Below are 25,449 nucleotides of genomic sequence, written 5' to 3'. Positions count from 1 at the left end.
AGTGTCACATTTCTGATGCCAAAGTTGCAATAACTAATAAGTATCTTAAATTGGTAAAACTTTGGCAGCTCAGCTTATCCATTTTTGAAAAAAATTCGTGAACGCCAAAAAACACAATCACAGTTTAACCGGCGGTGTAATGTTATGGTGGTCCAGTGGCTTAGAGCGTGGCTCTTGACTCGGATGTCGTGGGTTCGACCCCCGCGTTGGAAACATGTTATTTCCAAGTTTGGTTAGGACGATGTAGGCTGATCACCTGATTGCCTGAAAAGTAAGATGATCCATGCGTCGGATGGGCATGTAAAAGGTCGGTCCTACATACATTTAGTGTCGAAACATTACGAACTATCATTGTACGGCATGGTAATAGTCAATAGAGTTAAAGACGGCTTTTTATTTCAATAATTCCTGCTGATCCCGAAATTCCCAAGGGGTGCAAGTGCACCACCTGGCACCCCCCTAGAGGATACACCAGGGGCTAGAGAAATAAAAAAAAAAATTGCGTGTAATATCTATAGCTGTCTCCCTTACCTCAAGCCTATACCGCAGAACGCGATAGAGACAACTGCAGAAAATCCAGAAAATCAACGATTCGTTGTCCCCTGATTCCTTCTCCAAAACTTAACCGATTTAAGTACTTTTTTCATTAAAGATTAAAAAAAGGCTTGAGCTGTGTTCCTATGTTTTGCTTTTTTTGTATAATCTAGCCAAATCTGTTTTCTGGACGTTTGAACACAGCGGAAAATCTGGCCATTTTTTTGGGTTTTTGAACGTTCATATCTTATTTAATAATTAAATTATGAAAAAAAAGAAAACATAGGGACATTGTATAAGTGGCCATAGATATTCAGGAAAAAAAATATAACTCTACTAGCATTATCCAGGGAGGAAACAGGGGACAACGTTTGTATGGAAAAAAGGGCGGTGTTGACTCCTCTCTCTTTATGTTGAGCATACTGCACTCCTTGCAATGATACGCTACATTATCAATTCACGAGACGCAGTAATATCGGAATGAGTCAATCGCTATGCTACACATATCTATATATTTAGTATATTTCATAGTAGGTACATAATTATATTATACATATATACTAATACTATAGATATGAAAGTGTAACATAAATAAGTGATAATACTTTAGGGTGTGTATGTGTTCCTTATAGAGAGTTCACTGTGAAAGTAGCAGCGCTGAAAGACCAATTTTTTTTTTCACTTTTGTATGGGGAAACTCGTGACGTTCGGGCGCTTGCCCATACAAAAGTAAAAAAAATTTTTGGTCTTTCAGCGCTGCTACTTTCACAGTGAACTCTCTATAAGGAACACATACACACCCTAAAGTATTATCACTTGTTTTTTTTACACCCTGTATATGTCTGTCTATCACCGCTTCGTGCTAAACTGCTGAATATATTTTACTGAAGGTCATGAATATACCGTTAGGGCCGCGCCACACCGGAATGGCAGCGGCGAGGCGAGCACTTTTAGGGTTAATTCAGACCGCAACGCAACGAGGCGAGGCGAGGTGCGGCGCGGCATAAAGTATGGATTTGACAGATTTCAATTGCGAGAGACTTGCGAACCTGTCAAATCCATATAAACTTAGAAATGCATCTACGCGTCGCGTTGCTGTCAGAATCAACCCATCTGTCATGTGATTTTAAACTTTATCTTCATTATTGTAATTTGTAATACATAGTATCGCTTGAAAAATCGCGGCCGCCGGCGGCCACGAGCGACCACAAGCGGCCACGGGCGGCCGTAGACTTCTCAAGCGATACTGTGTATTACAATAATGACGATAAAGTTTGAAATCATATGACACTGAAAGTGCTCGCCTCGCCGCTGCCATTCCGGTGTGGCGCGGCCCGAGTCTCGCGAAAGTGATTGTGAAGTTTGAAATTTGAATGCCAAAAAACGTACGGTTCCCGGGCGACGGTTTCAACGGAGTTACCCTAAAATAGAATACTTAGTTCGGATCCAAGAAATGTAGCACCCAAATTGTTTGTACTGAAATAAATGTATCTCGCGGATACGCACATTTATCTGTTTCTTCATCTTTATTTCATCTCAGCATTCTCAGCTAACATACGACAGGTTGTCGCAATTTTCGAATGCAACTTGTCTAAGGACCTTAGTCTTCTTTAATGACATGGACGACGTACCTTATATTACTTGTTTTCGGGATAAAAATATCCTATGTCCTATCTCGGGACTCAAAGTATAAGTATTCCAAATTTCATCAAAATCTGCCCACCGCGAGCGGCGAAGATGGCGAAGACATTTGGTGGCTAATCGAAATTATCGAACGCAACTTGTCTACCTTCTTAGAAACTTTTACGTACTTTGTTGTAAACACACCAGCTGTGAAAGATGCGCCTAAAATGTAACCTTTAGCCAAATAGTTAACGGCCTATTGAGATGGTCTTAAATAATTGAACCAAATAAGTTGCATACAACGGCAAACCTTGTAGCCATATTGTCGTAGTGTTGTGCCTGTGTCGATATCGATGAAACTTTTAAATGTCGATAAATTTTACGATATAAAGGATGTAACAAAACTAAGTGATAATACTTTTGAGTGTGTAGGTGTGTATAGAGCTAACTGCTTACTGTAAAAGTAGGAGCGCAAAAATAGTAACTTTTATAATTTTTTTGCACGGCTTATTAAGCTGAAGCGTTTTACAAATCACAAAACAAATTACTCTTTTAGCGCTAATACGCAATTAACTCTATACAAATGACACATATTGTACCCCCTTAAAACGAAGTAACCACTCCTCAAATACTGGGACAAGATTTTTGCCCAAGCACATAATATTATTACGGCATTATCGCAACATAGTCAGCCTAGTCCAGAGGAAAGAACTAGTCAATACGTCTGGGTCCTAGGACCAACGGGTTTCCTCACGATGTTTTCCTTCACCGTACGAGCGTCCGTATTATGTACTCGAGATCAGAAAATGTCTCATAGGTAATAATAAATAAATAATAATAAATTCATTAAAATCAAAATACAATACTATACAATTTCATCACATGGGTGATTCAGGGTAAAAAATCCTGAAAAAATGTACCGTTCCTAATTTCTGCGCAGTTGGATTGCAGGCACAATTTGTTAGGTAATTCGTAATTCCAATGTCGTAAAAGAGTCGTCGTTATTATTTAGTGAACTGAGAACACTGAATGCGTAAATTAGCGTTCACTTTACGCTATAAATTTTCATTACTTTGAACTCTGAAGTATAATTATAGTAATATATAATAATATATAATAATAATTATAGTACAACTAGCTGTCCCGGCAAACGTTTCTTTGCCATGATATAAAGTATTTCGCCCGTATTATTTTATTGAAGTGACTAAATAAGTATGTCACCATGGCAACGTCCATCGCTATCCCGTCGCACAAATAATGGTCGCTGTCAGTCTCGAGTTGTAATAATTTACTATTATTTATTCAGCAAATGCACTCATCAATATAATAAGTAGCCAGTAGCCGATTCTCAGATCTACTGAATATGCATATAAAATTTGGTAAAAAATCAGTAAAGCCGTTTCGGGGGAGTACGGTAACTAACATTGTGACACGAGAATTTTATAATTACTTATATTATAAGATATCTGGATGACCGAGTTTCACTAGGTATAAAAACTTTTGGATACGACTCCCAAAAATTAAAATCAGTGGAAAATAAAAGATTATGATCAATCATATTTAAATCATCATCAATGATAGTAAGTAAGGGTGGGTTGCACCAGAGGCGTGGTTAAAGTTAAAGTTATGGTTATAGTTAGGCTAAATTTAACTTTAACTTTGACCGGAGAAATTGACAGGTGACAGCTGGTCCAACAAGGTTAATAATGAACGTGGGCGGGGGCGCTGCTGGTAAAGGAGAACTGTCAAAATTGGCGTTTAGTATGATGACAGCGTTAGTTTCTTTTTTCGCCACGTGCATTTAAAACCTTGTCAAGCTCTATGGTTATGGTTAAATATGGCGTCTTGATGGCGTCCGTTTTTAACTTAAACCAAATTTTGACATTTTGCATTGTAGTTAAAGTTAAAGTTACAGTTATAGTTAAAGTTAGTTGGTGCAACCCAACCTACGTAATAAATAGTAATAGATAGTCCGTTTCCGTGACTCATAGTATCTTCACACCTGCCAAATTTCATCAAAATCTATTCAGCGGTTTGGGTGTGAAGAGGTAACAGACAGACACACTTTCGCACTACTATATTAGTTTTTTTTTATGAAATAGGGGGCAAACGAGCAAGCGGGTCACCTGATGGAAAGCAACTTCCGTCGCCCATGGACACTCGCAGCATCAGAAGAGCTGCAGGTGCGTTGCCGGCCTTTTAAGAGGGAATAGGGTAATAGGGGAGGGTAGGGAAGGGAATTGGGGAGGGTAGGGAAGGGAATAGGGTAGGCCGTAGGGGATTGGGCCTCCGGTAAACTCACTCACTCGTCGAAACACAGCGCAAGCGCTGTTTCACGCCGGTTTTCTGTGAGAACGTGGTATTTCTCCTTTCGAGCCGGCCCATTCGTGCCGAAGCATGGCTCTCCCACGTGTTAGTATGAATGTATCGACAACAAGTCACAACACTACAATCTATTCGTTACATATTTTAACCTTACGTAGCTCATCAGCGAAGCTCTCTTTCGACCTTCACGGTCATACTTATTTAATTGGTCCATATTACTTATTATAGTGATTAGGGTTGCCAGATCGCTAAACCGAAAAGCCGGATAAAGAAGTCAGCTTGGCCGGACACAAAAAAGAGTTGCTATCGAGTACTTATAATCTAAACTTTTAATAATATAGAAATACGTTCGGCAGCTCGTGTACACCGTACAAATTTTCTTTTTTATTAAAAATTAAAATAGTTTAACATCTAATAGCTTTACAATTTTACATTTCATTCGGTGTTAAACCGTCTAAAATTTGTTTTTCTCTACCAAGGCCGGACTCCCTTTGATTTTGGCCGGACACGCAAGCAAAAAGCCTGACTGTGTCCGGCTTTATCCGGACGCCGCAACCCTAATAATGATTATAGCATGGTCATTACTCACGTTAAGAAGGTAGTGAATCAACGTTAAAATTTCATTAAAATCGGTTCAACCGTTTAAGCGTAAATAGGTAGCACACATACCGTAGTAGACATATCTATTACCTACTCAGTTCTGTTTATTGTGAATAAATTGTAGGAAATCCTTACTAATATCATCTAATATTTTAAATGTGTAAGTATGTCTGTGCGTCTGTTACCTCTTCACGCTTGTTTAAGATTGAAGTCTGAACCAATTTAGATGGGTGTGGAGATTGGAAACGGGAGAGTATAATATAGTCTCTACCTACGAATAATAAAAATTAAGGAAAAGTAACTCCGTCAAAAAACATGCTCTCGACAATACATACTTGTCAAAAATGTGTACCTAGGTAATAGCAGGTAGTAGGTACACATTTTCAATACATTTGGAATATTTAGGTGGCCTTGAGCGGTATCAGCACAATAGACATAACTACCAGTAGTTCGACTGCAAAGAAACGGACACATTTCAATATCTGTCAAATTCGTCGGGTTTCACTAGGATTATGAACGGAATGTGCCTCGCGCTGGCTGATTTAATTTATTTTTAAATATTTAAAATAAAGATTTCAAAATTGGATTCTGTCAATTTTAATCGCATTTGCCAAAACACAAACAACAATACGACCAAAGAGGAACTCGTCCAGCGAATATGTCATATTTTTAAATTCGTAGGTAACAAGTTAACAACCCTAGCGATGATTTTCGTCATAATACGTCAAATTTAAAAATTTCAACATCAGTTCTAAGTCGGTATACTCTATAATTCTGTCTACTCTGGTATCAGGCTAACGTTACAATATGACAGTTCGAAAGGAACCCAATTTAAAACGGTAATAGTATGGGAGTTACGATTCCTTAGTTTTTATTATTCGTAAATCGTGGCTCCTTAGTTATGTCTACTCAGGCTATAGGTAGCGCAAGCAGTATAGGTGATTAGAAAGTGATAAGATTCTTGATGATCACGAGTGTAGAAGGTCGGTCAGATCAATTACAAAATTATATGTTGCAGTGAACTAAATAAGCAGATAATAATCTAAAACTCCGTTACGTTTATCGCGCGGGCACCGTAAATTTTTCGGCATAAGGAGTTTCCTCCGCCAGAAATAATAATAATATCTATAGACGCTTCACACCACGTCAGTCTGGCCCCGTGCTGAGTACCTGAAGGACTTGTGTTACGAATCAAATCAAATCAATTCAAATCAAAATTGTTTTATTTCTGAATAAATTTAAAATAAATGTTTTCAGAATGTCCTACATGATGCCTACCACCGGTTCGGGAACTAACCCGGCGAGGAGAACCGGCGTAAGAAACTCGCACGGGGCCCACTTTTTTACAAAAAAAAAGTGAGAAAAAAATTAATCTTACGGGTACCAGACAACGGAAATATATTTAATACTTTTATACTATACACATAATATATTTAAGATTTTTACTATATGATACACATAGGTACACGTCATATTTAATACACATCCATGACTTAGGAACTTTGAAAACTTGAGCTACCGACAGCCCACTCACTGAGCCACAGAGGTCGTCAAAAAAAGAAAAGAAAGCACACCTGTCTGTCTGTCAGTCTGTCTGTCTATTACCTCTTCACGTCTTTAACCGCTAAACCGATTTAGATGGGCACAGAGATCCTTTGAGTCTCGGGAAAGGACATAGGATACTTTTTATTTCGGAAAATGTACGGTTCTTACGGGATAAACTAATTTTGTCGCAACTTAGGCGGGCATCATCTACATTGATCAGTCATCAGGATACATGAATTGGTAGAATTATAGCTTAACTTTGCTAATATTTAGATTAAACTAAGTTTTAACCATTAAATACATGCCTGCGGTTATAATTATTAATTATAACCACATGTTAGTTTAACTCAAGTATTTAACTATGTACTTAACCCATAACTGTCTTATTTTGATTAATACTCTACCATTGAAAACATGGCCCTAGGCATAAAGGATTTGAAGATATGCAAAATCATTTAGGATCTATAATTGCTTAAGGGTGGGTTGCACCAACTTACTTTAACCATAACTGTAACATTAACTACGATGCAAAATGTCAAATCTTTGGTTAAAGTAAAAAATGGACGCCATATTTAACCATAACCATAGAGCTCGACAAGGCTTTAAATGCACGTGGCGAAAAATGGAACTAACGCTGTCATCACACAAAAACGCCATTTTTGACAGTTCTCCTTTACAAGCAGCGCCCCCGCCCACGTTCATTTAAAGCCTTGTCGGACCAGCAACGTCTTCTGTCAAATTCTGTGGTCAAAGTTATAGTCTGTCAAGAAAGTGAAGAAATTAAAAAGTGGCAACATCGTAGTGTCATCCCTTTCAAATCAATCTAAGAAAAAAGGGATGACACTACGATGTTGCCACTTTTTAATTTCTTTACTTTCTTGACGGACTTATGTTAAAGTTAAATTAGCCTTAACTATAACCATAACTTTAACTTTAACCATGCATCTGGTGCAAGTGGTGCAACTCACCTGTATAAGGCTGGATTTAAATGCGTCGCGTCGGCGCGAACGAGCGGTTATTTTTACAATAATTAGGGTCGTCTATGGGCCAGTCGCCTTTATCCTTTGTTTGTCTCTTTTACATAATTTTGTCGCGTTACATTTTCTCTTAATCCACTGTAAGTCCATCACGCCTTGGACCTTTCAAATTATACATGATTAAAACGAGCGGTTACTCCGCGAGATCACAAGATATCGTATGTAACGAGTTAACAACTAGACTATCCGCAACAGCGCTGAAAGACTAATTTTTTTTTTCACTTTTGTTGGGTAAGCGCCCCAGCGCAGCGTCCCGAGTTCCCCCGTACAAAAGTGAAAAAAAATTTGGTCTTTCAGCTCTGCTACTTTCACAGTGAACTCTCTAGAAGGAACACGTACACACCCTAAAGTATTATCAGGTTTTGTTACACCCTGTAGAGTTATAATAATATTATATACTGCTGAAAGAGTTACTTTTGAGTTTTGACGTTTATGTTTCTATTAAAAATGCACCAAAATCATTAATAATTATTATTATATTTTGTCCTTTAACAAAAATTAAAAAAGGAACTCTTTCTGGTGACAAATACACGCCCTAAAGTAGGTACTAATTAAGTACATAAAACATCAAAGCAATTTGTGATATGCTAGTGTTTCTCTAGATTCGACTTATATTTAATCGTAGCTACGAATAATAAAAACTATAATATTATGTCAACATTTTATAACATAGTCGTGACAATTACTTAACTAAAATCCTACATTTCTGCGAAACGCGGCAATAAACAGAGTTGTCATATTCCACCGCTAGATGGCGCTGTCACGGACAACGACACATCGCTTCTTGCAAAATCGCTCGTGATCTATAGATCTCGTGATCTCTACAGGCGTATCGATTAATTATCGCGTTTTAGTGGGCTAAGGTAGAAGAGGTAGCGGGTTTAGTAAAGAAGGAGTAATGTATTTTTTCGATCGTTTTGGCTACGGTGCCAATAAAAAAAAGAAAATTCTGTATAAACCACGTATTTTAAACACTCAATAATATACAACTACAACAAAATAAACAGCTACTTTTAAGCATTACGTCATCTAAACCCATGTCAATGCATTTTTACATACACAATAATATGTCCGCGACGTGTCGTATCGTTTTTACACTATACGACACCAATATCGGATACCAAACTGCAATTTTTTAACAGTTAAACACTGAGGTAGTAAGTACTACGTACTAGAGCAGCTATTGCGAACAAAAAAAATGTCGCACTTGAGGCATGAGCGGGGTGGGAGGCGGGGCGGTGATTGCTATGGATCAATACCGCAGAAGTGACAAGTTTTGTGCCTACACTCAAATGAATGCAGAATCTATTTGAGTAAGTGGATAAAATAAAAATAAAAATTCACTTTTTTATAAAATTTATAATTAATATGGATCCGTAGTCCACTATAGCTAATTACCTTATTTAAATTACTTAAATATTTTCAAATATGTACCATAATAAAATTATTATAATGTACGCATGTATAATGTACCGTGTAATATTTTAAATACATATTACCAAAATACAAACTCGTCTACGTGAGTAAGTACTTCATTCATCGTCGTCTTTTCATAGATCTGTATTCTGCCTACATTACAACAAGTCTGGCGCGCAGAAGAGCTTGCGGGCGACTAAGTGCACTGCTGCTATATAGATTACGTTGAATGTGACCAAGCATTGCGTTGCGTTGTCGAGTCTAGTACGTATTACATACTATGTCAGTGCAGTTAAATTAAAATTCAGACATTTCTTGTAATTTGTATGAGCAAGCGCCCCAGCATATTGAATGCAAAGTTTATAATATACCCATTCACACTCTAAATTTTTATCACTTACTACTACGATGGCTCAGCGACCCAAAGTGGATCTTGGCCTCCGACACGAGTTTGCGCCACTTGTCGCGGTCTTGCGCAGTTTCTTGCCACTCTGTGACTTAAAGATAGCGTAGGTCCGACTCCACGACATCAAGCCACCGTTACCGTGGACGGCCGACAGGTCGTCGCCCGATCGGACGCCCAAGGAACGCCTTTTAGTAGCACGATCCTCTCCCATGAAACATGACCGAGCCATCAGAGTCGCTGGGCTTTTATTACGCCAATAATATTGGGCTCAGCCATGAGGTCCTAAAGTATTTATTAAAACTAGGCCTTTACATCCGTTGTGGATGTTTTTATACAGTATTTTTCAGAGCGAAGTAACCACTCCTCAAATACTTTAGTGCCTGGGACAAGATTTTTAAATGTCCGTATCCAAAGGTTGCCCAAGCGCATACGGCATTCTCGCATCATAGTCGGCCTAGTTCAGAGGAAAGAACTAGTCAATACGTCTGGGACCAACTATGTGCGGGTTTCCTCACGATGTTTTCCTTCACCGTACGAGCGTCCGTATTATGTACTTGAGATCAAAAAATGTCTCATAAGTCATAGGTACACGCCTGCACCCGGGTTCGAACCTGCACCCTCTAGGAGTGCGAACCGAAGGTCTACCCATTAGGCCACGGACGCCCTAAAGTATTTATTATCACTTACGTTAATTACACTCTGTATACTTTTGTTAAAAATCTATATGAAATTTATTTATCTTTATTTTTTTTATTGAAATAGTTTCCTCGATCTCTCGCTATCCCCCAGACAGACACTAGTCCCTCCAGAAGCTTCACAACCCGCAGGTTGAAAAACACTGCTATAATAAAATGTGTAATATTATGCAATATACAACAAAATATTATGTCAAATAGCGACCGCCGACCTCCTATAACTCACACCACACATAAGTTATACAGTAATAACTCGCCGGTATAATGACAGAATTTGGACCTTCGCGCGATTTGGAGCAGATTGCAGATGCGCGCACGATAAACGCTAAAACGTGAAAATGGTTAACGTATATCACCTGATGGTAAGTCCTGGCCCCTGGCTGGTTTTTGTTGGTTTCACAATATCAATACTAATATTATAATAATTGTATAGTCCGTCAAGAAAGTGAAGAAATTAAAAAGTGGCAACATCGTAGTGTCCCTTTTTTCTTAGATTGATTTGAAAGGGGTGACACTACGATGTTGCCACTTTTTAATTTCTTCACTTTCTTGACAGACTATATGTGGCTGATATTTCTTAAGGCAACGGCTGAACTAATTTAGATGGGCATGGAGCTATACGTTATTCCCCTACACACCCAAAAAATATTTCCCTTCCATTTTTGCCTAAAAGTTGTGCGATAATATGAAGAAACTCATGTATGTCATGGCCCATTCAGTAAATCAGTGGTTTGAGCCAATATCGTGACTGTTTTCATCGGATAGAATTCGCAACTCATAATTACTTGTATTGAGATGTTCTTACATTGTATATTGACTTGATATTGACTTAACTAGATCATTTCGTGATAGTCACTTTTTATTGATGAACTAATCATGAATTTCGCAATGAAAGTACATCATGCTTGCTAGTGCTAGTAATTATTTAATTATAATTGGAATGTAATGTTTTGATTTGAAACCATTTACCGTGGGAGAGTCATGCTTCGGCACGAATGGGCCGGCTCGACCGAAGAAATACTACGGGCTCACAGAAAACCGGCGTGAAACAGCGCCTGCACTGTATTTCGCCGAGTGAGTGAGTTAACCGGAGGCCCAATCCCCTACCCTATTCCCTTTCCTACCCTCCCCTACCCTTTTACCCTATTCCCTCTTAAAAGGCTGGCAACGCACCTGCAGCTCTTTAAACCTGATGTTGCAAGTGTCCATGGGCGACGGAATTTGCTTTCCATTAGGCGTTTGCTCGTTTTCCTCTTATTTAAAAATTAAAAAATTAATGCACGGTTTTTGTGGATTTTTTTTGACCGGAGTTTATCTATTCACTTGCGATTTTGATTGGCTCATATAAAAATCAATCAACAAAGCATGAGCTTTGTCACACCCTGTACAGTGAACATAACAATGTATAGGGTGTGATAAAGCTCATGCTTATTTTAGGGTGTGTTATTATTATTTTACAAAATAATTATTTTTAAATTAATCCTTCGATCGTGGATTCTTTGAAATCTATTGTTATTCTATTGTGTCTCACTCACCTTTGAGCTTATGGGGCTTGATAGGTTAAATTTTCTTTTCGTTAAAAGATGGCGTTGCAAATCTTTTGTTTTCCTTGAATCGAATATATCTGTTTTTTTACATAATTTTGTTTCATTATTATTTTCACAAAACGCTCATATTTTATTTAATTTTAAATTTAAAAAAAATATGAAAAATATGGATCGCACTATCTTAAGGATAATAATAAAAACTCATGCTATTCAAAATTGTATTTATTTTCATCACAGTCTACGTGTAAGAAATAAAATCACAATAATTATTAATATATTTAATAATTATTAGCATTAGTCCGTTCACATAGAAACGCGATGCGACGTGAGTCTTAAAAACGATGCGTCGCGACTTGTGAACTGACCCTTACGTACAATAATAGGCAGACTCGAGTAGCTTAGGGCGCGTTCACACGTTTGCTTTCGGCGATAATATTATTAATAATACATTATTTCTAATACTAATACAAGTTTCTTTGGGCTTATTATAATAGCGTCATACGCCCAGCGTTTAGTTGCACTTAATATTCGCGCACATTATGCAGAGCTGCAGTGGGAATACTATTGCGAGGCGGATTTTTGTTCATGTGACGCGGCCCGCTCCGTCCCACCCCTGCGGCTGTCGCTGCGGCTCAGCGTAGTGTGCCTTTAATTTTTTTTATTTTTTTTTCTTGAAGCAATAACATAGGCATAATTCATAATTGTACTTTTAATAAAATTTATGATAACCCTGCAATATTTTTTGAATATATTAAGAAATAAATAAAAAATAAGTACAAATTAGGGAACTAAAATTAAGTACAAACTTCCACTCGTGCCTAGTATACACCCTAGAAGTGAAAGATTCTATATAAATAATACTTTTACACCTCGCGATTTTTAATCGCAACTACATATCGTGTGAAGCGCTTTTACAGGAACATTCGGGTTAAGTATTCACTGAAGTCTATCCGTCGCTTTCGCTCGGCTGAAACAAAGATTTTTGATTAAAAAAATATGATCTTATTTATATAAGTAAGGCATTTATAGATTTCTAAAATTGCTAGGTAATCGTCGAGCCTCTTTTCCCCAAGACTCAATATACCTCTTTACCAAATGTCATCTAAGTCGGTTCAGTCGTTTAAGTATAAAGAGCAGATAAACAATTATTATTTGCATGAGTAATAATAATAAAAGCATTAGCCGCTAAAAAAATTCGGCTTAACTACTTCACAAAAGGTTTCAAGCCTCTTACAGTGATTTGACCGGTTCAATATTTTGTATCCTGAATCCTGATTTCTGAATTAAAGTTTTGAATCAGGAGCTATGTTTAAATTTCCTAATTTAACATTCACAAAATATATGACGCCCGCAACTTCGTGGCGTCAAAACTCGTTTATCGCGCGTTTATGTCCTTTCCCGGACGTAAAGTATCTTCATACCTCAGCAAAATCGGTTCAGCGGCTTGGGCGTCAAAAGCTAACAGGCAGACAGACTTTCGCATGTATAATATTACTGCAATATACTCACTTTGGCGGGATAGAGGAAGGTGTTGACGTGGGTGCTGCCGAACATGTTGGTGGCTGTGCAGGTGAGCTCGCCCATATCGCCCCACTCCAGAGGGGAGATAACCAGTTCGCCGGACCGGAGCACCTGGGGAAGAGTAGATGTAGTTTTACAACTACAGCACTAGAGCGCATTATGCGGCATATTCGATGACGGCGGCTGGTCTATTTCAATGGAACAGCCTTTCTTTAGCTAGGCTTTAGGCTTGCGAAGTAGATGCCCAAGTGTATGCACAAAAACAAGAAAGAGAGAACTCTTTCTTTACTTTCGTAAACCTAGGAAAATGCAAATTCTTAGCTCTAGGTACTTATTAAATTTAAGGCATATTGTAAAATTACAATTAATATGAAGCATTTTAATTGGCTCATCTACTATATTGTGTTCAGTTTTTAAATTATACACTAAAATTAAAAAATATATATATTCATTAATTAATAATTACAGATACTAAGTTTTCTATGTATCGTAAAATATTATAATTTATAACCAACCTTCATCCTCGGGTTATCCGTAACCGGTCGTCCCTCCGCGTCCGTCCACCGCACACTGGGCCGCGGGTGTCCGCGAGCAGCACACGGCAGCCGCGTGATGCTGCCGATGGGGTCCGCGAGCACGCGAGCATGGCGGAGGATGCGCGGCGCAAGGGGGACTAGCCGGGACCGTTCTGTTCGCTCTGTTACACCCGCTGTAAATGATGCAAAAAGCAAATGAAAATTTGTGTTGTCACCAGTTCTGGATTTATGTATAGGGCAACAAACACATAATAGTATTTAAAAGGTAGCTGTAGCCAAAGTTATATATAGTATGCTCATATGCTAGCCACACATAAAACTAGCAAAAACTCTCTAAAATTTCACAGCAAACTCTACATATAGAACACATATACACCTTAAAGTATTATCATATTTTGTCACTAGTTAGTTTTGTTATACCCTGTATCATATTGTATACAGTCTGACAAAAAAGTCACGAAATTAAAAAGTGGCAACACCGTAGTGTCATCCCTTTTTTCTTAGATTGATTTGAAAGGGATGACACAACAATGTTGCCACTTTTTAATTTCATGATTTTTTTGACAGACTGTACCTATTAATATGATAATTATATTATCTTATTTATATAATTATCATATTAATAGGTTATTCGGCACTTATCAGGAAGTGCTGAAACAGGCCCTTATTATAATAAACTTACCATTATAAACGATAGTATGCGCCCGCGCAGTGAGGTGTCCGGATATCGCGACGCAGGTGTACCGCGCGTCCGCGCCGCCTGACAGCAGCACCGTCGACGACACTCGCGCCAGCGACTGGGGGTTCGAGTCCGATATCTCGTGCGACTCCTTGTCGTACTGTGTAAAGGATTTTTTTTGTTATATTGCAATTTTTATTTTCTTGAAATAGTTAAATCCTTGCTAACAATACAAAATAATTTTGCTTATTCTTGTGAAAATTCTCTTTTCAAATTACTTATTCGGTTCACGCATGAATCTTGTGAAACGAATTTCACAGAAAGATAAATTTAATCTAGTAACTAATATATTTCTCATTAATATCATATTTTCAGTTGTAAAAAAAGAGTGTAATATTAAATTTTTGAAATATAATAATAGGAAGCAAAACTCATAAAACAGTGACATCTAGCGATGACATCTTGAACTAAGATTATAGTGTTTAAAGTTTTAGCGGACCAGTTGGTCTCTCTAAGAGTTCACTAGAGGTCGGAGGAGTAAAGAGTAAAACTCGATTTACTGTGGTGAACTGAAGTGATTTATTGAACAATCTGTGCGGTTTATATACAAAAAAATGAGATAATTATTATTATTAAAAAATGTACACGAAGTTAAAAGGTTGATTTTCATTGGCTATTACAATTAGAAAGAGATGTACAGAAAGGGATAAAAACATTTACAAAAATTAGAAAGGGAAAAAAATTGAATAAGAAATATTTAGAAGGTAATTATGATTGCCGCGCGAGAAACTGGCCGCGCCGCGGCGCGCGGCGCTGGCATCGCCCGAGTATAAATATGGGCTCTCGCGGGCCGCGAATTCAGTCCGCGCGCGCATTCCATACCGACGACGTCTCGCTGCCGGTCGCCGCCGTGCCGGTAATAATTATAGTAGTGCCGCCATTTTGTGAAGATGGAAGCTCTGCAAACGCCATGAAGACCGTAGCCACGCTGCGAAGATCCCTCGCTCGACGTAGCCGCGATGTGAGGACGCGTAGTGTTGTTGCGAAGAATCCTTATTAGAAAAATGCCTTTTTCAAGGCCGGTTCATGTCCGGTATTATTACACGGACAGCTGTTTCTCTTGTCATTGCGAACGTACGTTCTTTGCAGAGCGATTTTCTTCTGTGTTTCACTTCTATAACGAACGTATACAAAGACGGCGTGCGTTCTTTTCAGAGCGCGTTGTTTTCTTTGTTTCATCGGCGAACGAACGTAGGTACTGCTACAGTGCTCCCCCTCAAGCGAAGCGTACCGGCAGTCTGACGACACGGCCTGTTCTTGTTGTCTTCTGTGCTGGACTTGCTGGTAACTTCTGCTTGATCGGTGTTGCACTTGGTAATGGTTGTGAGGTAACAGGTAAAGGTAATGAGGTAACGGGTAAAGGTAATGAGGTATTTTGAGGTAAATTATTGGTATGTGAAGGTAAGGTAGCAGGTAAATTGGTATTAGGTAAGTTGAGAATTACCGGTGACTGTTGTACATTGCTCGTTGACTCGCCGAGGTAATCTTCACTCAGTATGTAGGCGGGCTTCAAACGATCGATGGATACTGTTGCTGTGCGATCGGGTAGTTGTATTACGTAGTATTTTTCTTCTCGTCGAAGAACTTTGTACGGCCCGTCGTACGGTGTTTGAAGTGGTTTCCTTACGGCGTCGTTACGTAAAAATACGTATTCGCACGTAAGTAGATCACGATGTATGAAGATGTTGCGTTGGTTACCGTGGCGCTGTACATTGTTTTTCGGCTTGAGAGAGTTGATGTTTTTTCGTAGTTGCTCGATGTAGGTATGATCTAGGCTCGATGATGATGTTGTTTCGAAGAAGTCGGCCGGTAATCGTAAGTTACGACCGTAGGTTAATTCGGCGGCGCTGACTCCGGTGTCCTCTCGTATGGCGGCGCGTAGTCCGAGTAAAACTGTAGGTAGCTCGTCGATCCACGATGTATTACTGTTGATGAGTCTTGTTTTCAGTGAATTCTTGAGACTTCGATGCCAGCGTTCGATCATGCCGTTAGATTGCGGGTGATACGGCGTTGTACGCGTTTTTTCTATTCCCATACATCGAGTTAGGTTGACGAACAGCTGACTCTCGAACTGGCGTCCTTGATCGGTTGTTATTGTAGTCGGACACCCGAATCTCGCTATCCATTGTTCGTAGAATACTCTTGCGACGGTTTCGGCGGTGATGTCGGTGAGTGGTACAGCTTCAGGCCATTTTGTCGAGCGATCGATCATAGTAAGTAGGTATCTATGACCAGTCGCTGTTGTAGGCAGCGGACCGATTATGTCGATATGGGTATGTTGAAAGCGGTCGACTTCTGGGAATGTCGACACGGCGCTCGATGTATGTCGTTGTATTTTGCTTCGCTGACATTGTATGCAGGTTTTCGTCCACTCGCTAATGTCGGAGTTCATTGACGGCCAAAAGAATTTTTGCGTGATGAGTTTTCTTGATGCTTTTGTTCCAGGATGACTTATGTTATGAATGGAGTCGAACACGGCGCGTCGAAAGTCTTGCGGTATGTACGGCCGAACGTATTTTGTTGAAGTTTCGCATACAATCTTGATATCGGAGTTAGGTAGCGTAGTTGTTTTGAAACTTAAGTTTTCTTGGCTGTAGAGTGTAGGTAGCGTGCTATCTCGCTCTTGCGCGCGAGATAACTCTTCATAATTTACAGCTGGCGGCGTGTTGATTGTTTCGATGCGGCTGAATGTATCGGCGACTATGTTGTCTTTTCCACTGATATGACGAATGTCGTGCGTGAATTCGGAGATAAAAAGTAGTTGTCGAGTTCTTCTCGGAGTTTCCGATGTCGATGTTTTCTTCTGTAGGGCGAATGTCAATGGCTTGTGGTCGGTGAATATAATGAGTTCTCGGCCCTCGAAAATTTTTCTGAAGTATTTTACTGACATGTAGATAGCTTGAAGTTCGCGATCGTAGGTGCTGTACTTCGTTTGCGCTGTAGTAAATTTTTTTGAGAAGTAGCCGAGTGGTTGCCATTTGTTATTGTTGAATTGTTGTATTACAGCTCCCGCTGCGGTGTCCGAGGCGTCGGAGAAAATAGCGATCGGTGCTTTGTGATTCGGGTGGGCGAGCAAAACAGCGTTTTTGATGCTATTTTTGCAAGCCGTGAATGCTTCCTTCGATGTTTCGTTCCACTCGATCGGTGTCTTGTCTCGCTTTTTCGCATTATGTAGGTATGCGTGTAGCGGGGCTTGAATTGTAGCGGCGTTCGGAATGCTGTCTCGGTAGAAGTTTAGCATGCCGAGAAAACGTCGTAATTCTTCTAAACTAGTTTAGCGGACCAGTTGGTCTCTCTAAGAGTTCACTAGAGGTCGGAGGAGTAAAGAGTAAAACTCGATTTACTGTGGTGAACTGAAGTGATTTATTGAACAATCTGTGCGGTTTATATACAAAAAAATGAGATAATTATTATTATTAAAAAATGTACACGAAGTTAAAAGGTTGATTTTCATTGGCTATTACAATTAGAAAGAGATGTACAGAAAGGGATAAAAACATTTACAAAAATTAGAAAGGGAAAAAAATTGAATAAGAAATATTTAGAAGGTAATTATGATTGCCGCGCGAGAAACTGGCCGCGCCGCGGCGCGCGGCGCTGGCATCGCCCGAGTATAAATATGGGCTCTCGCGGGCCGCGAATTCAGTCCGCGCGCGCATTCCATACCGACGACGTCTCGCTGCCGGTCGCCGCCGTGCCGGTAATAATTATAGTAGTGCCGCCATTTTGTGAAGATGGAAGCTCTGCAAACGCCATGAAGACCGTAGCCACGCTGCGAAGATCCCTCGCTCGACGTAGCCGCGATGTGAGGACGCGTAGTGTTGTTGCGAAGAATCCTTATTAGAAAAATGCCTTTTTCAAGGCCGGTTCATGTCCGGTATTATTACACGGACAGCTGTTTCTCTTGTCATTGCGAACGTACGTTCTTTGCAGAGCGATTTTCTTCTGTGTTTCACTTCTATAACGAACGTATACAAAGACGGCGTGCGTTCTTTTCAGAGCGCGTTGTTTTCTTTGTTTCATCGGCGAACGAACGTAGGTACTGCTACAAAGTCTTTAAAAACAGATGACGCTTTATATTAACAATCAATAAAGTTAGCTTTCCACCGTTAGATGGCACTCTCAACATTTTTTAAATATTATATTTTAGTTTTCGAATCGTTTTAGGTTTCGATATCTAGGCATTAACCAATCTGGAATTCCGTTTAAATAGTTCTAAGCAAGATCATAGATCAGAGATCAAGATCTAACCAAGATTCTTCTCTTACCTCGTATATAGGAGCGTTATCTCTAAACCATCGTATAGATGGCGCTGGTGTGCCGACGGCTTCGCACGTGATTTCAGAAGTGCGACCGAGAAGAACTCGTGCTGGGGGTTTACGCGTCAGATTCAGGAACCGTTTGGGGGTTGAGCGCTCTGAAAAAAGAATAATGTTTATTTAATAATTTATTTTTGAAAAAAGAATATTTAAATAATATAAATTTATTTTAGAAAAAAGAATAATATAATATAATAATATTAGTCAGGGTAATAAACCTTACTAATATTATTATAAATGCGAAAGGCTGTCTATTACCTCTACACTCTTAAACGGTTGTACTGATTTAGATGAAAATATTTGGTATTTAGGATAATTAATATAAAAAGCATCCTATATCCTTTGCAGGGACTCAAATTGTATAATAATAACTCCCACACCGGTTTCGGTGATGGTGGCCGGTTTCACTGAAACCAGGCCAGCTACGCAGCAGTAATTTCATAGTACCCGAGTGTGTGCGCAGTACACAAGAGCACTCTCTTTTCCTTTATTCTCATAACCCAGTGGGACGGAAGACCGACACGACTGGCGAGAGATCAGGCGCAGGTTTTTTTTAAATGAAATAAGGGGGCAAACGAGCAAACGGGTCACCTGATGGAAAGCAACTGCCGTCGCCCCCATGGGCGACCATACACTCGCAGCATCAGAAGAGCTGCAGGTGCGTTCCGGCCTTTTAAGAGGGAATAGGGTAGTAGGGGAGGGTAGGGACAGGAAGAGAAGGGACTAGGGGAGGGTAGGGAAGGGAATAGGGTAGGGGATTGGGCCTCCGGTAAACTCACTCACTCGGCGAAACACAGCGCAAGCGCTGTTTCACGCCGGTTTTCTGTGAGAACGTGGTATTTCTCCGGTCGAGCCGGCCCATTCGGGCCGAAGCATGCTTCTTTATCATGCCCACCACTTGGCAATAACATGTTTCCAAAGCGAGTCAAGAGCCATGCTCTGAACCACTGGACCACGGAGGCGTTATTAGTATAATATTACCTATATCATATATTATACTTTTGAGTCCCTGAAAAGGATATAGGATGCTTTTTATGCCGAATAAAATGTACAGTTTCCGCGCGATTAACGAATTTTGCGCAACGGAGTTGCGGGCGTCAAATAGTTGTTTTTAAATGCGAAAGTGTGTCGGTCTGTTTGTCTGTCTTTTCTTATTCAGTTCTCATCGTCCATCGATATCGCTCTTAATCTTAGGCTAGAAACATCTGTCGCTTCATTGTCAATCGCTGTTTGCATAGAAAACGATGAAAATTGAAATATGACAAGTTTTTTCACAGGGATCAATGACCGCTACGGACAGGTTACGACATTATGAGAATAGCTAATATCCTAGATGACAAGAATTTACTTCAACTTACACCCAGCACTAACTTACCATTACTGTCTATGTGGTTGTTCATTTCGTGCAACAATTTCATTTGTCGGTTGATTGTGGCTGACTTGCACGTGCTGCCCAGCAGCGCCATGGCGGCGGATAGCAGAACTAAGTGGTACATTTTGAGATTCTTTGTGGCTTTCTGGAAAAGAGAAAAGAATATTCGAGGGTTACAAAAGAGCAAGATTTTATATAAATATTTTTAATTTAATTAGATATTATTTTATTTAAAACTTGTGTTTAGTTATGTTATTATGATAACAGATGGCGCGATTCACATAATTCATTTTTCATCACGTTCACGTATAAAACTGCGCACTTCGATAATTAAAATCATAAAATGTATCTAAATTAAAATATTTCCACTACGGTATCTTAGATACCACATTAGATATTTTTAGGAAGTGTTTATATTGGTGTTAAGATTAACTTTGAATACGCAGTTAGATAATAATTAAAATTATTATCTTGAATTGGAAATTTACTAGGTAGGAAGCATGTTGCGTCGTACAACATAAGTATAAGATACGTTTAAAAGTATTATTGTCACTTTAAAAAATGACTAATATTATATAATAATTTAAATGTAGTACACAGGCTGTTAAGAAAAGTGATAATTGTGTGTATATCTCTCCCACTTTATTGGGGGATTATAATTTCATGTTACTGTGAAAGTAGCAGCACTGAAATAGTTTCGTTGTAAATAATATCCTATCGAATGATATCGATACGAATATCACCATTATTTTTATATTATTACGAATATTATTAATAGAGCTTTAAAGAAATGATAAGGATCGCAAAGATTGCTTTAAAAATGTCGCGCCATTAAAAAAAAATAAAATGACGTTACAGGATGAGTTATTTTAACTCATTTTTGTTACAGTTTTTTTTTGCGTGTAGCATTATTTTATTTTGTAAATAAAATAATGCTACAGGGTGCGCATTCTAAGTGACTTTTTTATAATATATTTTTAATTACTTTTACTTCACGTTAACTCAAAAGTCGTCATAATTTTGACATTCACGAATCACGCCCATCTCTGCAATCTTGGATATTTTATCACGTAGACGCTTATCGATGTGGGTGGATAAGGTAAAGTACTGTTCGGCCAGTGACTCTGGTATCTTATCACAGTAGTAAAACGTTTTCGCTTACACGTGGCTGCCCAGCCCTTGAATTTTTCTATATTTTTGAGATAACGTGAAAATAAGTAGATGTCATGAATCTCAATTTATATCTAATGATTATAGATGGACAAAATGATCCGGGTGTTTTAGATAGATAGATAGATAGATAAACACTTTATTGCTCACATATAAATGGGTATACAAACAGACTTAAAATACTTAAAACTAAGACATTAATGTGGGCAAGGGCGGCCTTATCGCTATAAGCGATCTCTACCAGGCAACCCTGCAAGGCAGGAGAGTTCACGAATAAATAGATAGCGGGGTAATTATAAGTCAAAATGGACTACATAAAATATGTACACTGATGTAATTGTTTAGGTTTATGCTACGAATTAAGATGTATAAAATATATTTCTTATTAAACATACATAAAATAATTTAACCATAAATAAAAATAAAGTATATATGTATATTACTAAATATATTAAAAAAAAAAAAAAAAATATATATATATATATATATATATATATATATATATATATATATATATATATATATATATATATATATATATATATATATATATATATTTTTTTTTTTTTTTTTTTTTTTTAATATATATTTTAATGGCATTTTTATTGATTTTTATGGGCATTTTGCCCATCTATAGAAATAGTACCTATGTTTTGTCCACGTATTATCTCAATAAGTTCGGATAAAAGACAGACCTAGACGATAATGCATATCCGGCCAAATTAAAAGGAGTCCGGCTTTTGTAGAACTTTGCATCTTTCCTTCGAAATACTTTTAATGAAATTAGCTATGATTCTATTAATGAAAAGCTAATGAAACTAAAAATTAGTCGCGCTATTCAGAAACACAGATATTATACTGAGAATTGAGACAATTTTAAGTTTTAAATTTTATCTATTGTATAACTTTAATAACACAATTATGACAACTTCAAAAACAGGAAAATGATTGATAAACCGTTGTAATCATTTCGTTACTTTTATACCTTAATTACTCTATCTTTTACGAGTCCAATATCATCACGTTAATCGGACTAGTGAATTTGTCACTACCATGGCACACAATACACAGCAGATTTATTCAAATAATTCAAACATTATGACCTTTCCGTTCATAATATCTTTTTTGCCTCTTTTTAAATTATTGTAACGAGAAAATCTATTTCACAAATTCATTCTAATCCAGTTTCAGTCCATCACGTCTTTAATGGTCCTTAGGTTTTTTTTTCAATTTATTTCTTATCTTTATTTAACTTTTTTTAAATGTTAAAGCAGCATGCAGTATTTTGCTATAGTATTTTGCTGTAAAAAAAAAGAAAAGACGTATGAACGTTATCAATGTTCCTTGATCATAAATGTGTGAGTCATATAAAATATATAACGACAAAAAGTGACATAATCTTGTCGACCTAAGTGCACCTGTTCGACACAGTTAACTCATTCACAAAGATACAAAGATCATTGATAAGATAAAAGAAAAAAAAGTGTCATCCTTTATGTGAATGAAACGTAATTGTTTAGATGTAAAAAAATTAAAAAAATAAAAAAATCTTATAATTGGCAATATTTTTAAATTTTTTTACTAGATAAAAAAACTTTAAATAAGATTTGTGGCAAATATTTTCAAGACAAAGCGTTATGCGCAAGGTTATCATATTTATCGATATGCGCATGCGAAATGTGACCTATATAGTCCGTTGTTCTTTCAACTTTTAAAAATCTTTGCATTTAAAAAATTATAAACCAAAAAAAACAAAATTGGCGCTTTATATTAAAAAAAATCAAATTTCGAACGAGTAACGCGCCAAAAACCTACCTTATATCACAGCACGCACTGGCACTAAGCACTTTTTTCACTTTTTAAAAATAGGCGCGTACACACGGGACCACTGTCCGGGACTAAACGCTGGCAAACGTTTGCCGGCACTTATATAGGCGGCGGGAGATTTTTTTTAATGGTAACATTTTTTTTTCACCATGACATCTCAATATTTCAGTTTTTTTCAGGACCTCATTTTTTACTTTTTATAAGCTGACAGTAGCGGCAAAAAATTTACACGTTGCTGTTTTTATTACATGAGGAAAACGAAAATAGGTCGTACCGCACCTCTTTTTAACCGACTTCCAGAAAGACGGTTGGATATTCTGCTGTTACCTTACGCTATAACGAGCAGTAAGATTACCTATTATGAGTCCAACAGCTACCAAGTTTGACCAAATCACGTCATCAAAGAGTCAATGTTCCCTTAATCATGATGATTGTACCGAGGTTTCCGCTTCCTAGGGCCTCCTCATCCATTACATCGTCATCCCATAAATTTTCCAGGATATTTCCTTTATCTGGACGATACAAGTAGTAAATTACAGGTTGACGTAATAAATCATTTTCAAGGATTTCACAAGTGTTAGTAATCCTAGGTCTTTAATTATATACTGTAACGTCTTATGCAATGCTGGTATTTTATAAAAAATGATTTTACTGACGTCTGATACCGAAAGAGTATCAGCTTTTCTATGACTAGAAATACACGAAATAGATATACTGACAGTTTCTGGTGACAAAATGACAGATTTCCTTTGTGAATCTGTCAATTTGATTATTCATAGAAAAAAATCCTTTCTTTGGTTACCATGCTGATTTTTTAACACCCAAGACCGCTTTTGACGTGAGTATTCAGAGGCAATCTCTCCCACGATAACAAAGCAACAAAAGAAGGGTTCCAAGTCCGAATTATCGCGAATTCACAAAACTCGTGCGATCTAGTACGAACCAATGGACATCCGTCTTTTAACGTTCGGCGCGCATTCATATACTACTTTTTTCTGGTAACTATGACGGTTAGTCTTTGTGGTCCAGTGGCTTAAAGCTTAAAGTAGTCACGGGTTCGATTTCGGAAGGTTGTTTACAAATTAATTAAGACATTGATCATCTGATTGTCTGACGAGATAATCCATGTATCGGATGGGCATGTAAAAATTTCTGACCTTTCGCCAGTCGTGTCCGACCGTCACACTGGCTTACAAGAGCAAAGGAAGAGAGAGTGTTCCTGTACTGCGCACACTCTTGGGCAGTTTAAAATAATTCCAGTGTAGCAGCTTTGAATAAGACCAGCCGCTGTCACCGAAACCAAAGTGTTAGTTTAATTGGAAATTATATACTACTTCTGGTAACGATGATGATGATAATAAAAAGTTAAGTGAGCTTTGATGCGCTTGTTTAAATGTGCATGTGTGAGTATCATACTGTGTGTATATTATGTGTGTGTGAATCATAAATCATTTGCATTATGCGAATTGAGTAAGAGATAAAGGTGGGTGTGCACTTTTGACGTCTTTATGACGTACATTTTTTTAAAAGAACTTGGACAATCTACCCATTCGTTGGTAATGCTTTTATTGGCACATTATATTTTTTCACAAAAATATTTTTATGTGACTTTGACAGCGCTATGCATTTTTTTATTTGTAAATCTTTAATATCTGTTAAAATGGTATTGCAGTTAAGTTAATTTCATCATTTTTCATACTAACAAATATAAATCCATAATAATATTATAAATGCGAAATTGTCTCAGTCTGTCTGTTACCTCTTAACGGCTAAACTGCTGAATTTATTTGTCTGGGTACGGAGATACTTTGAGTGAGTCCCGGGACAGGATATGGGATACTTTGTATCTCAGAAAACTGTACGGTTCCCGCACGATAAACGGATTTTGGCGCAACGGAGTTGCGGTGCCATCTATTCTTGTGTTTATTTTTTTTTTAATATTAATCAGCGTTGCCAGAAGTCCCGATTTTTATCCGTCCCACTTTTCGGGAATAACTCGAACGCACCGTGCGTGCTGAGAAAGAAAGGTGCGTAATGAAGATAAGAGTGTGGGAGATAGAGGGGTGGATTTTGTATGGCTACTTTTGCTATCTTTTGTCACGTTAACGTAATTTAAGTCAAATATTAAAAGGATAAAAATGAGAAAACTTTTGATTTTATAAGTTTTTTTTTAATATGTCCCGCTTTTGACGGAAGAATCCCGCTATTTTCACCCAAAAAGTTCCAATGTCCCGACT

At 38.0% G+C, this 25,449-nt stretch overlaps 1 protein-coding gene across 2 annotated transcripts in view; it reads right to left on the bottom strand.

The window, feature by feature from the left end:
* Positions 1-11,935: 11,935 nt before the first annotated feature.
* Positions 11,936-25,449, bottom strand: part of LOC121738052 (neural/ectodermal development factor IMP-L2-like) — a 72,176-nt gene continuing 58,662 nt past the window's right edge. Inside the window, exons 1-7 of one of the 2 annotated variants that reach the window (XM_042129870.1) lie at positions 23,201-23,298; positions 20,219-20,360; positions 18,793-18,941; positions 14,468-14,624; positions 13,765-13,958; positions 13,238-13,360; positions 11,936-12,695 (exon numbers count right to left, since the gene is read on the bottom strand). In XM_042129870.1, coding sequence (XP_041985804.1) covers positions 12,675-12,695; positions 13,238-13,360; positions 13,765-13,958; positions 14,468-14,624; positions 18,793-18,941; positions 20,219-20,339 — 765 coding nt within the window. In that variant the 5' untranslated portion in view covers positions 20,340-20,360; positions 23,201-23,298 and the 3' untranslated portion in view covers positions 11,936-12,674. Of the gene's footprint in view, positions 12,696-13,237; positions 13,361-13,764; positions 13,959-14,467; positions 14,625-18,792; positions 18,942-20,218; positions 20,361-23,200; positions 23,299-25,449 lie in introns of those variants that run through there. The other variant, XM_042129869.1, reaches the window with a different exon arrangement.

The sequence above is a fragment of the Aricia agestis genome, chromosome 22 (genome assembly GCF_905147365.1).
Source record: "Aricia agestis chromosome 22, ilAriAges1.1, whole genome shotgun sequence".
In the NCBI taxonomy this organism is placed as follows: domain Eukaryota; kingdom Metazoa; phylum Arthropoda; class Insecta; order Lepidoptera; family Lycaenidae; genus Aricia; species Aricia agestis.
This window is presented reverse-complemented; position numbering and strand designations above follow the sequence as displayed.